This window comes from Alligator mississippiensis, chromosome 5, assembly GCF_030867095.1.
Source record: "Alligator mississippiensis isolate rAllMis1 chromosome 5, rAllMis1, whole genome shotgun sequence".
Taxonomy (NCBI): domain Eukaryota; kingdom Metazoa; phylum Chordata; order Crocodylia; family Alligatoridae; genus Alligator; species Alligator mississippiensis.
In genome coordinates this window covers 162,866,105-162,879,878 of record NC_081828.1, presented here as the reverse complement: position 1 = coordinate 162,879,878, position 13,774 = coordinate 162,866,105, and the positions used below count along the sequence as shown (strand labels likewise).

Here is a 13,774-nt window from a genome sequence, read left to right as displayed (position 1 = left end):
TCTTACCTAGTAGAAAACTGAATGAGTGCATTTTGAAGTGCCTGCCTGATTTCAAGAAGAAAGGATTCATTATCACTTAATGTATAATACCAATACTGGACATAGTCCCTCAGGGAAAATTGGATTACCTATAAAGAGACAAAAACAAAGCAAGAAAGAAAAAGTTTGTTTGTGCTTAGACATGCAACAACTGACTCAAAATTCACATAAAACAATGCTTTCATTTGTTAAATTATGGTAATTGACATGGTGAGGTTTTACATCTGTACTGCAGTTTATGTTTACCTTAGTAATTGTACAGAGATCAGCAGTCACCCTATTACTAAACTGAGAATGTATTTTATGTGGAAGATGCAGTTTATAAATATTCTGACATCCTTTGGCTTTTTCTAGTTACTACCAAAAGGAGAAGGTCTCAGATTATGCACATTTTCTTACAGTGTCACAATAATTTCTGTAGTTCCAGAAGGCTCAAAAATAGTGAACCAGCTATCATACTGTTTGACTAAAGGAATAAGAGGCAGAAAAGTTACACAAAAGGACTTAGCAATTCTTTGGGACTATATATCAATTCTTCCCAAAAAAGGTGCCTGAGCCAGGGCCATGCCAAGACAGCAGTTCTTCTGCCTACCTAGACAGGAATACTACAGACTGTTGGGCAGAGCTTTGGCTCTGGCATAAGAGTCCTGAACCCCTAAAAATCAGGGTTGTAGAAGAGAAAGACTCATTCCACTTGCAAATTCCAGTTTGTTCCCTACATAATTCCCATATTCTATGGGAAGGATGCAAAGGACAAATACACACACAAGCAGCAGAAGTAGAAAATGGATACAAAACATTAAAAAGCAGCAGCAACATCTTTGGAAAATGAGTACCTCCTTCCAGTATCAAGAAAGTTTTGGAGATAGGGTCTGACAGGTAAAGTGAAAGGTAGATAAAGAATCAAGGAAATCTAAGGCCACCAAAATGAAATATAGGAGGCAACTCCAGAATCTTCTGGAAAGGATGTAAAGTTAGAAGAGCTGATAACTGCATGGTTAGCATAAGAGAGACAGGGTAATAATTTTAACTGGGGCTAAAATCAGTTTAGTACAAATTACTGTGCTTCAATTTAAGAGTGAAAAATCCTAATTAAGCATTTTTCTGTGTTATTCTGTGCTTTAGTACTCTTTTGAATAGCTGCAAACTATGCATATATAAGTACCTGTCAATATGAACTTGGAAAGGACCCACACTTTCATAAGTTATTTTCAAAAATATACCTGTGAAAATGAAATTAAACTGTCTCTGTACAAGGTGTGCCTGAAGTTTAACCTTAGCATTTTTGCATCTTAAAAAAAAAAAAAAAAAAAGCATTTGGGCTTACAGCCAAGGATCTTCAATTCAGAACAATTTAATACAATGAAGAAAGGCTAGCCCATACTACTGACTTTTTTTTTTAATTCACTTGCTACTGGCAACAAGGGGCATCAAGCAGTCTTTGGGAACATAAAACTCAGCGAAACATTTTAAGTGTAGTTTGTTACATAGGAGCTTGGGTGTTACACAGTGGTTTCTCATCTTCATCTATTTAGTAGAGAAAACATACGGAGACTGAATTATTTTCAACCTAGATGTAGCCTTCTATCTTTTGATAAAGATAAGCAATCATGTCAATGTAGGAATGCCTACTTTGTCAGTACTCAAGCACCTTAATCAAGTTCCATTCACACTTGCAGATGGTACATAGTAATCACATGCCACTGTGCTGACAGTAGCCATTATTCAACCATTAAAAAAAATAAAGTAAAATAAATAGAGAAGTTAAAGTAACATTAAGAGTTTATTACAAGCCGCCCCTACAATTTAGGGTGAAATTCAGTTTTCCATATAGAAAGTCTCTGATTTAACAGAAGTAATTTCTAAGGTATGAAGTGAAGGGTATTCAGATTAGAGTTATTTAGAGCAGTCTTCAAGGGCATACAAGATTATGAAGTTAGCATTTAAGTAATAAATCAATTACAGCAGTTCATTTATTTTATAGAACATGCAAGTGAAGTCTGTCATGAAGAACATGAGACAAATACCTGAAACAAAAAACAACAAAAACCACATAAATAAAATTCAAATATTCCATATTAAAAAGAACTCACTTGCTGCAAAGGTTCGTCAATTATATTGGCACCCGTCAGTCTTCTGTCAATCTTAATAGGCCTGGATTCACATTTCATTTCTTCTATGCACTTAAAATAGATTATACAAACTTTACTACAATATTTTTATTCATATTGAAAAAAATCCAAGTCTACTGCTAATAGTATACAAATACTTAGTGTAGAATCTGTAATACAGCATTCTGCATAACTGCTACCTATCCAATATATAAAAAGCCCAACTTTCTCCTATTGCAGTATACACACACACCCAACCCCCCCACACATACTTAATCAGCACATGGAACAAGAGACTAGTGTTGCAGAACAATTGTCCATTGGGGAGGAAAAAAACAAAAAAACAAAACACACCAAAAGGTTCCTCTTAAATGCCATAATAGTAAAAAGGGAGAAAAAAGGCCATGATTAAGACACCTGAAGATAACTAATCTTTAAATAGTAATTTGAGCTTTTGTTTTCATAGCTTGGTACCAAGAGAACATGCAGTTCATGTATTTACAGAACAATGGCTTTGATACAATATTCCTAACACCACATGATCCCAAGACCATCTTCAATAAAAGATCAATTTATCACCTCTACAAAAAATGACCTCCATGAAAAAAAAAATGCTGTTCCAATAATTTTAAGAGCATCTTACAGAATAGTTACTCAAATATTTAGCATTAATACAAAAAATAAAAGCATAAATTAAATCCAAAATTTATACCATTAATATAAATTAAGACTTACAATACATCATAATACCACTTTATACATTCACTAGACAGAACAGCATTGCCTTGGTTTAACATCAAGAGTGGGCTAAAAAAAAAAAAAAAAAGTGTTCTGCCTTTGACAGACGTAACACACAAGATAAGCAAATACATGTTGCATGTTAAGACTTCATAAATTGTGTAGTTTTGCTTAGCAGAAAATATACAGAAGCTCCCAGAAAGAAGACCTGCAGACACAAAATGCAGTTAGGCCCTATGAGTAACCACACAGTACTCCAGGGACTTGACACAGAATTAAAAGTAACAACACAGAAAAAATGTGAAAGGGTACATTAAGATTGGGTGAACCAAGCGAGGGTGCACCAATAAGATTTATTGGGCCAATACAGATGGCCGATTAACAAGGTACTCTCCCCTACCTTGGGGGTCTTCAAGAGAAAACTGGACAAGCACCAAGCCCGGCCCAACCCCTTTGCCAGGAAGAGCCTGGCGCCAACCCCATACACAGATCCAGGGGGCATACACCTCCCCTGGGGGTGCAATTAGTGGAGGGAGACACCCCCCTCCCACATCCCCTGGACAAGCCACTCAGGGCTGTCCTACACACTGCCCTGGCCATGCAGCATGTCCCCCTGGCACAGCCCCACTCCCTTCCTCCATGCCTGCCCACTGCCATGCCCCTTCTGTTGCAACAGACTTACCAGACAGACTACACTTGCCAGGGTGCTCCAGGCACACGGCTGCAATTATTTACTATAAGGACCAGGAAAAACCAATAGCTGATGACAATGATTTCTCCTTCATTGGTGCCAATCTGATAGCCAAACGATATAATCAGTGCCCCCTATTTTTAAATGATGTCTTCTATTCAAAACCTCGATTCTGTGCGTGCCAATGAGGCATAAGGCAAGTAAATCACTAAAATCACTCAATTTCAAGAAATGTAAAAGTTTGGATCTTAATGACAGCAATAGATGATCACTCCAAACTGAGATGTAGCTTGTCTAACAACCCATAGTCATGTAAGTGAATAGGATTTCAGATAAAATGTAATTGTACTCTCAAAATATATCCAGTCAGATCTCATCCAAAAATCAGGCACTCGCATGTAGTTGACACGCACACAGAGTTCCTGCTTCTATGCAGAAGCAACCCAAGGTAGTGTTCATCAAGCTTTATTTATCCAAGTTGAAAACGTCTCAACCATGCCCTTCTCGTCTTGCTTCACAGAACAAGTAGGAAACACCCATAAATTAAAGAATTTTTACTTAAAATCTTTTACATATCTATATCCTTGTCTTTTCTAGAATTTTCCCCCTGTAAAACTTTGAATTTGGGGCTTTTCGAAATTCAGTGTGTATTATACTAGAGGTATGTCTGCATATAAATTAGCTGTAAAAACACTTGAATCTCAAACATTATTTAGTGTAGTAATTTTCCACTGGACAAGCCTATCACAATCTAGAACCTGCTATCAGGTATATTCTGTAGTGTATATTTGAGATTACATACTTTAACAACTATGTTAGTTCTACTCTTCCCAAATTAAAGTGCTTATATATTTCATATGTGGAGCAGAACTTTTCCTTTATTCAATCCAGTGCTTGAAAAAAAGTGCATTAATAAGGAACCCATTCTCTTTATAAAATCTGTCCTTGAAAGAAAAGGTCACAAAATTTTAGATTAGCATTTAAGTAAACCATCAGCATTTGGTACACTCAATTCATTAAACAGATGCATGGTGTTCATTTAGATCATTGAGGCCAGGACTGTTTTAAGGCAAAATGATTCAAGTTGTGTCTTCCCTACTCTTAGAGTAAAAAAGAAAAAAAGGCACAGTTTGTTCACTGACGTCAGATGCACAGACAGACAAGACCATCAAGGAATCTGTAAAGTTTTTTGATACATATCTAGGACATCTTCTAGAGAAGATGTACAGAGTTCTAACGAATTAGACTTGCACTTCAGGCCAAGATTCCCTAGGTTCGAAGAATTGTAAGGTAACACTTATGGTACAGCCAGTGACTAGCTCTTCCAGATGCTCACATAAGAAGAGTCCCCTTGGATCACACTACTGAAATTTTCCTCTAATCTCTACATTGAGAATGCAGAAAGTTGGAACTCCACAAATAGATTTTATTTTTATGAAAAAATGTAAAACTTGATAGCCATGAAATAAGTGTTTTTCCACTGAACCCTGACAGTCAGAGAAGATTTCTCCCTTGTCAAACAGGGAAATGGAGGAAGCAGATGAGCTCAATTCGAAAAGTCCAAAATAGGCAGTTTAACCCAGTGATTTTTAAACAGGGTGACACAAGCTCCATTTAAGGGAGCCTGTCACGGTGCAGGGTCCTGTGGGATGGCCGTGACCTCCCCAAGGCCCCCTTTCCGTGCCAAGTTGGCCCCAAAGGGCACCCTCACTTCTCACCCACCATGTCTTTGATGAAGAATAAATATATGGGAGGCTGCCTTATGTCTTCTTGGACATGGTTTGTTGTAATACCTGACCCCGTGGACTACCAGACCCCTTGTGGGTCTCGCTCTGCAATGGGTGCTTCAGGGGCACCCTAGCCTTATGGGCTATGCATGGCTCCAACCACCCCTTTACCATGCCCCAAGCCTCACAGATGGAATTGACATTGTTCAGTTTGGGCCTTATTAATCTGGCCCCCTTGTCCTCTCTGGGCCCTGCGCAGCCCTGGCTTGCTCTGTGCCCTCTTTGACGCTCAATGATGCCCCCTCTCCTGGGGCTGCTCAATGCTGCCCCCTCTCTGGGGCTGGGGTCAGTGCACCCCAAATGCTGCGCCCTTGCTGGCGCTGGGGTCCCCACACTGCTGTGGGTCCCCTATGAGGCCTTCTCCAACCCCTAATAGCCTCACCCAAGCCACTGGTCTTTAAGCAGCAACAAAACAAGCCCCTGGGCTGTAACAAATTAAAGTTGTCTGGCTAAACATCATTCAAGCCTACCAGGAAATACTCCATCCCTCCACAGTGTCAGACGCTGCTCCTGCAGTCAGGCTTCTCCTCTCTTCCCTGAGAGAGCTCTGTCCCCTTTGGCTGCTGGCAGGGAACTTCCTGCCTGGCTTCAGCCATGCGGTTTATAATGTGCCAGGCCCAGCCCTCTGCAGCTGGCAAATGTGGGTCATTAATTACTCCAGTTGCCCTGGTGACCACCAGCTGGGCTCGCAACAGAGCCACTCAATATTACCATATTTACTCACATACAAGATGTTCACATACAAGGAAGCCTCATTAAATATACTGCCCATCATTATAGCGCTGCCACAAGCAGCATGGCCTTAGTAACAGAAACCAACTGTGAAGTTGATTAAATATAACCCACACTGAGCAAGACTATAAGACACATGGGCCATATTGGACAAACATACTGAAGGGAACCTATCACAAGGACAAGTTAAGGCAACTTATCTGAATAAACTGTGTGGCAATGCCCATTAAGCACAGTCCTCCTTATTGCTCTTCCAGATCATGGTGAGCAAATACACTGCCTATTATTTTGACTTCCTCTTCACTCCCACAGCCAAGCTGCACTTTTCCTTCTGATCTCTAATGATTCCTGTCTGTTTACCAGCCTTAAATATCCAAACATCACCAAATGCGGCCCCCCCCACCCCTCAGCCTACAACAGGATCAGTGTAGCCCTGCCCTCCACGAGGTGGAGCTAGATCAGGTTGCCCTGTGCTTCATTTGCATAGCTGCATACATACGGATGAGGATCACAGGACTATACAAGAACACTTGGTTCCAGTTAGAAGTTGGCGGGCCTGATTAGCACATGGATCCTTTGTAGGGGAGGGAGAGCATCTGAAGTACACACACACACACACACACACACACACACCCCCCCCCCTACCTCTTAGGGAACCATGACTTGAAATGCTGCAGTCTCTGTTGGGGCCCAGCCCCATAAGCTATATGGCAAATCATGAGGCTTTTGGCTTTGGACTAATATTAGGCAAATTGGTCCAAAAAGCACTATTTAAAAGTATGTTTATGGAGTACCTGTGCTAAATCTTGCAGCAGTTTCAAGAGGTAAAATATTTAAGTTATGGATAAACTAAAGCTGTGAGTAGCCATAGTAATCTGTCTATATGCAAATTACTTTAGGCATATGTCTTTCAAAGTCAGTGTTTTCAAATTTGTCCCTTCTCTCCCCAAGTACGTAAGAGTCTAACAGTAAGGAGGCTGTGGGGGGCGGGGAGGGGGCAGGGAAGGAGCGCAAGGTTTGGATGTTACCTAATCCCCACCATTGCCAATTTGTTTTCCCTGCTACAGAAATGGGAAAGGGAAAAATTCAAGGAAAGCCTCCAAAAATTAGATTCCGTATTTGGAAAAGTTATAACCAATTGTTACATTTTCCATAGTTTAACAAAAATATGAATCAAAGATTTGGTCTAATTAACTAGAAGTGCGAGTTGGGTCCTACCACATTCATGGTGGAAGCAAGCTACACTGTGGATCCTATTATCTTGCACGTCCCCCCACGTACCCCACTGTCACCATTTGGTGGAGAGGCCCTGCTTGCTCCTGATTAGCAGGGAAGTGAAAACTGCAGTTTTAAATTTGGCACTGTGTCCATCTCCCCACCGGTCAGCAACAAGCAGTGGGGCTGCCAGCACCCCTCAGCCAATCAGTGGCAGGAAGACAAAAACACCAAGTTTAAAAATGCAATTTTTGCTTCTCTGTCAATCAGGAGCAAGCCGCAAATGGGTCCCCTCCATCAATCAGCGGCAGGGGGGACATGAGGGAACCTGAAAGATTAAAAGGAGCCACAGCACAGTCCACTTCTGTCACATATCTGGTAGGGCCCTATATATGAGCTATCAAGAACCTTCCTTGCCTTTGTTGTGCTCACAGGGAGGACTGAAAAATTTATATAGGCATCTGGACTTGCAAAAGCAATTGGTTTAAACCCAACAAGCCAGAAACACTTAGTACTCAATATGCATAGTTATACAGTGGCCACTTAATTTTTCCTTTTTGTAAATAGATTTACATTGTAGAATAGCAAGCCAGAATGTCATTGTTCTTACTGTAAACAACACACAGTAAAATTTATAATTACAAAAAGTAAGAATGATGTAGCTGTGATGGTCCAGAAAATATGCAAGGAGGCAAGGATTTCTTAGGGTGACCTCTTTTATTGGATCAACTAAGTTGTTGAGATGAAGTCAGTCCAGTTTTCAAAGGCAAAGCTAAGGAAGAAAGTCTTGCATTCAAAAGCTTGTCAAAAACTTTATCCCAACTATATAGCTGATCCAATAAAAGACATCACTAAGAAATCCTTGCTTCTCACATTATTAAAAAAAAATGTCAGAAGGCTCATGATACAAGGATTACATAAAGTATGAGGGAATAAAATGATCAGTCAGATTTTTGTTTTGTACTTGCATGCAGTTATTGACAAACTAGAAGCTCTGTAAAATGGGACTTGTCCTGGTGAGACAAGAAAAGCTGAAGAGTATCCAAATATTTGCAAGCATTAGCTGGCTTGACAAATGCTTTCAACAGGATACATCAGTACCTTTTCAACCAACTAATTATCAGAAATATATTCTACTTTTTTAGTATGTGTATACAATGGAAATAAGTAATTGCACTCATATCACTGAATCACAAAGCACTTTAAGAAACAGGCCAGTGGTCACCCTATTCTATACATAAGGAAGGGAGGGGAGAAACCAAGTCATGGAAGAGTAAAGCAATTGGTCCAAGATAATTTAAATTAGGAAGATAAATTCGGGTCTCCCAAGTCAGGAAGGCAGGCAGGATTTTAGTACTTTTGTTGTATTCTGAAGCCAGAAAGAAGGTAGTATTTATTAAAGCCTCACTACAGAAGATCAAACTACATGGAAATATGAACAGTTCAAGCGGAAGAATAAATTATGCCTGCTACCAAAATGTTACCTCTAGCATGAAAAATAAAAGTTATCCAATGATGAAGAGGGTTGAAGGGAGAGACTCAAAGACAAAACCAGATTCCTTCCTTTGGTCTGTTTAACAGAAAAGCAAGGAAGATGATCCTTCAATCGTTCAACTTTTCTTTTACGGGTTTGAGTAAGACTCCTAGTTTTACAGGCATTTCATACGCAGACTTCACCAGTTTAACTAATCATTATTTTAATAAGGAAGAATCAGGAGCAATTAATTCCTTAAATAGGGAATCAGGAAAAAAAACAACAAAAACAAACTGCGACAGTGATCTTGGGAGCAAAGCAGCAACCATCTACTTTCTGTGCTTCTGCAGACTATTCCAGAGAGAAACATTAAATGAAGCAGCAATACTTAGGAAGAAACAGGAAATGTTAAAAGGTTAAAACAGAAGTTACAGAAAGCACACAAGACATGTTCCCTATACATTATCCAGATAGACCATTAGCTTAAAGAAATGTCACACTTAAAATGTAATTTTGAAAGCACAGTACAAAAAGTTTGCCTCCCTATACTCTACAGAAGGAAATCCAATTCAAACTAGAAGTAGTCTGATCACCTTAAATATGGATTTACCTAAAAAACATTTCAAATGTTCAAGAGAAAAATTTAAAAAAGTTGAAAGTTATAAATTTGAAGCTTATGAAGGTTAAAAGATTCAGTACGTTTGTCTTTATACAGCTTACCTTTGAAATCCCAACAGATGTAGAAGGAAGAAAAGAGTGTTCACACTGTTCAAGGTGTTTTTCCGAATTTGTTTTTCCAAATAAGAGAGTAACCACAAAACCCCTAAAGGGGGGGGGAGAGGAAAAAAAAGGCATCATTATCTAATATACATTTTAAAATATCAGAGTTTAAAAAATAAATAAATAAATAAATAAATAACAAAACAAAGAAACCCCACACATTTTGTAATGCTTGCTACTGTTAACTCTTCCGGGACATACCCTGCTTAACAGCATTAGCATACTTCGTAATAGAGGCTGAAATTTTGGTCATCTTCTGTGGGGATCAGTACTAACTCCTGTTTTACAGAGATCTCACAGGACCAGGGGCAAGAGATCCTTGACTGCAGGATCAAAACTAAAAGACAGAAATAACAATCTACATATATGCTGAACTCAATAGAGATGAACTCATTAGAAATGCACTCAAAACCCACAAGGGGCACTAGACAAGTGTATACAAGGGAGCAATTTAAGGGAGAAAAATTCAGTGCTATAAAAGGTCTGCATAATAACAGCCAAGAAAAATAAGAATTTTCAGTATAAGATCTGGTAGCGTTGGACAGATATTGTTGCCCTGGTGGTTCAAGGTATTATGTGAAGCAAGGGTCTATATTGGGTGATATTTTTGGGCGATAACAGAGGAAGGCCTTGCATTCAAAGCTTGCTTAGCTTTATTGCAACTATGAGGTTGGCCCAAAAAAGAAATATCACCCAAAAAATCCTTGCCTATAAAATTTAACATTTAAGTTAGTTGCAACTACAAACGGGTAGTTTGTCAGTCACACGAGAGTAAAAGAAAAGAAAAATATAAGTTAAAAAGGTTTTGGATGAAGAAGAAATGTATAAGCAAGTATTCTTACAAATCCTGTTATTCAAATATGGATAACATGGCAGAGTTTTCTTTGCAGATTTGGTTAGTTTGTTCTGCTTCAGAAGTATTTATCAGAAATAATCATTGTAGAAGAGCAAGGCAAACAGAAAGCTAATGTGAATAGGAGAGAGTAATTGTATTACTGAGCCACTTTAGTTACAGTAAAAATGAAAATGGGAGAATTAATGTTTTCAAGGTGCAGTGTTAAAAGTGTAAGTGCTTTGTTAGAAAAATCAGATATTTTTTCCTGTTGGACAATACAAAACAACAATAACTACTATTTTTTAAAATTATGTTATTTTTTACGAGACAGAACAAAAACAAAAAAAACCAAAGGATCATAGAAAATTAGGCCTGAAAGGGATCTCCAGAGGAGATTTAGTCCAACACCCTGCCCAAGTCCAAACCATCCCAAACAAAGTCTGCAAGGAAACTACATGACACCCACACAAGCCCATCTGCAGGCTCCTATTTCGCCATTTTAGGCATGTCTATGCAGCAGAAGACAGCGTTGTGCAGAGGTATACCAAGGACTTTTGCAAGCACTACTTCTAGCATCCTAAGCAGTGTGGTTGCAGAGCTTAACAACCTGGATGCAATCCACAATAATTTGTCTGCACTGCTTCCACATGAGGACATACACATATATACACGTGGCAACTGTGTACAACAACCTAAAAATATGACCAACCATCTACAAGCATTCCAGAAACTAAAATAATTGAAGACTGAACAAAGGTACACAGAACAGAGTCTCTATGGGGCTCTTTAGCCTGGAAAACCGCAGGCTCAGTGGTGATCTGATGGCCACATATAAGTTTATCAGGGGTGACCACCAGTATTTGAGGGAACATTTGTTCACCAGAGCGCCCCAAGGGATGACAAGGTCGAACGGTTACAAACTACTGCAAAACCGTTTCAGGCTGGACATAAGGAAGAAATTCTTTAGTGTCCGAGCCCTCAAGGTTTGGAACAGCCTGCCACCGGAGGTGGTTCAAGCACCTACACTGAACACCTTCAAGAGAAAATTGGGTGCTTATCTTGCTGGGATCCTATGACCCCAGCTGACTTCCTGCCCTTTGGGGGAAGGGCTGGACTTGATGATCTTCCGAGGTTCCTTCCAGCCCTAATGTCTATAATAATTCGATTTCAAACTAAACTAGCCAATTGCCCATCATGAATGACGGGATGTTTCAGGGAGCGTTTACATGGCCCTTTGGGGCCAGCCATGTACACAGTCCTGCCACCGCTGCTACCTCCTCCAGTGTGAAGGCTCCCTCCCCCACCCACCTCCGCCTCCTCCCACAGAGCAGCAGAATTTCCATCCACCTGAGGAAGCGGCAGCAGCAGCAGCTCCTTCCCCCCAGCCCAGCCACCTCCGCCCCCTCCCACAGAGCAGCAGGGTCTCCCTCCACCTGAGGCTGCAGCAGCAGTGGCAGCTCCCTTCCTCCCCCCTGCCTCCCGCAGAGCAGTGGGGCTTTCCTCTGCCTGACAGCAGCGGCTCACAGCAGCAGTGGTTTCCACCTGCCCGCCTCCTCCCATGGAGCAGCAGGGCTTACCTCCACCTAAGGAGGCAGCAGCAATGGCTCCTCCCACCCCCCAGCCTGCCTCCACCACCTCCCACAAAGCAGCAGGGCTCCTGCCTCCCTGCCTGAGGCAGCAGAGTGCTCTCAGCCAACTGTCACTGGCCCTCTCAGCAGCACATGTGCAGTTGCCCAAAAGCATTATGGACAGACAGACACAGACTAAGCCCTTTATTATAATATAATTATTCACCAAAAGTTATGGACAAAAGGACAGTTGGAGCAGTTTCAAAAAACAAGCTGCTACTGGAAGTGTGCAACAAGGTCTATGTTCTCATAAGAATGCACAAGCTGAGACTGATACAAGTGTAATAAGATGGCTCCCACTTTAACCCTGTAACAGCGTCAATGCTGCTGCCTGAATCGAGCAACAGTCCCTCCTCCCCTTTTGAAACTGCTCCAAAAGAAATGTCTGTCCATACTTTAACTCTAGTCAGTTATACCTGTACAAGGCAGGGAAGACAACAGGGTTGCCAAGCATAAAGATCAGAATTTAGCAATTAAGGATCTTCATTTAATGGTGACAATGCAAAAAGAGGAAAGAGCCTCACTTGATTTATAGATACCAGGTGGAAGAACATGCAGTAACTAGAACACATCTTACTTGCCAACTAAGCAAATTTGATATGGAAAAAATGAGAGAGAAAGAAGTTTGGACTGTGCAATGCCTCTCCCCCATACTGAGACTTTTCTAAATGGAACTAATTCAATCACTAATTATACCAGTTCGTATCAAACCTTTTAGTTCTATCCCAAACTTTAAAATAATTAGTTGAACTTGATAGCTTGACTATATAAAAACGGACAACTTTCACCAAATGTATCTGTGACCAATCTCTAGTCTGAAGGACAAAATGTACATGTAGCAATTTCAGTTAAACACCAGGGAAGCAAATCAACTCACTTAAAATTGGTACAGCTATAGTCTTCTGCATGACAAACTTTTGCTACAAGAGTGGTCAGTGCTATTATTTCTGTTATATTCCATCAAAATAGAATAAAGTACAGTTTGGATTCATGGAGGTGAAAAACAACATTTGAAAGGAAACCTTTTACGTATTTAGATTAAGATCTATTCTACCCTATCCAGAGAAGCTCAGCGTGGCTTACTCAAATACAAATATCCAAGACACCACATTACAGTTATTAAAATCTCACCACAGCATTTTCAAAAAAAAAAAAAAATGCAAATACAATTGCAATTATAAAGTAATATCCAAAACCCTTATGTTACAAATAGTATTTTTAAATTAAAAAAAAAAAGTACTAATTTTAGCATGCTTTCTAAATCTGAAGTCCAAAGACATTTTATATTTTGATTCAAGATCTTACATATGCATGTGCTTATATACAGTCAGCACTTCCACCATAGGTATTTTTGCACTTGTACTAGCAGATGCTGACCACAGAGCCAGTTAACAACTACAACACATTCACCCTCCTGAAAGGCAGATCCTACAGTTACAAAGAGCAAGCCACACACGTTATTATGCCTGTGCTCATCTGCTACCTAATTAGAGAGGTAGGATAGGGAAGATCTCTTAAATCAGCAGATACTGTTTTGATCTTTTGGGCAGCCAACAACTGTCAGATGCTGAAATAGCCTTTGACCTTAACTTATAGTAGGCTGAGGAACCAATCCTGTACACTTGACACCTTATCTTTCCACTTTTCTTCCATCAACTACACTTCACCCAAACCAAAAATCCAATATATAGGCAGCTGACTGCAGTAATGGACCACAATCTTGCAGAAACCTCCCTCTGCATCT

The 13,774-nt window shown here is 40.1% G+C and overlaps 1 protein-coding gene across 4 annotated transcripts in view; it reads right to left on the bottom strand.

Moving 5' to 3' along the window:
- The window catches only part of SNX13 (sorting nexin 13), a 151,865-nt gene that overhangs the window by 69,597 nt on the left and 68,494 nt on the right, over nucleotides 1-13,774 (bottom strand). For 3 of the 4 annotated variants that reach the window (XM_019497915.2, XM_059728943.1, XM_059728944.1), the window contains 3 exons: nucleotides 9,508-9,610; nucleotides 2,133-2,222; nucleotides 7-128 (listed from right to left, as the gene is read on the bottom strand). In XM_019497915.2, the coding sequence (XP_019353460.1) occupies nucleotides 7-128; nucleotides 2,133-2,222; nucleotides 9,508-9,610 (315 nt within the window). Of the gene's footprint in view, nucleotides 1-6; nucleotides 129-2,132; nucleotides 2,223-9,507; nucleotides 9,611-9,768; nucleotides 9,787-13,774 lie in introns of those variants that run through there. The other variant, XM_059728945.1, reaches the window with a different exon arrangement.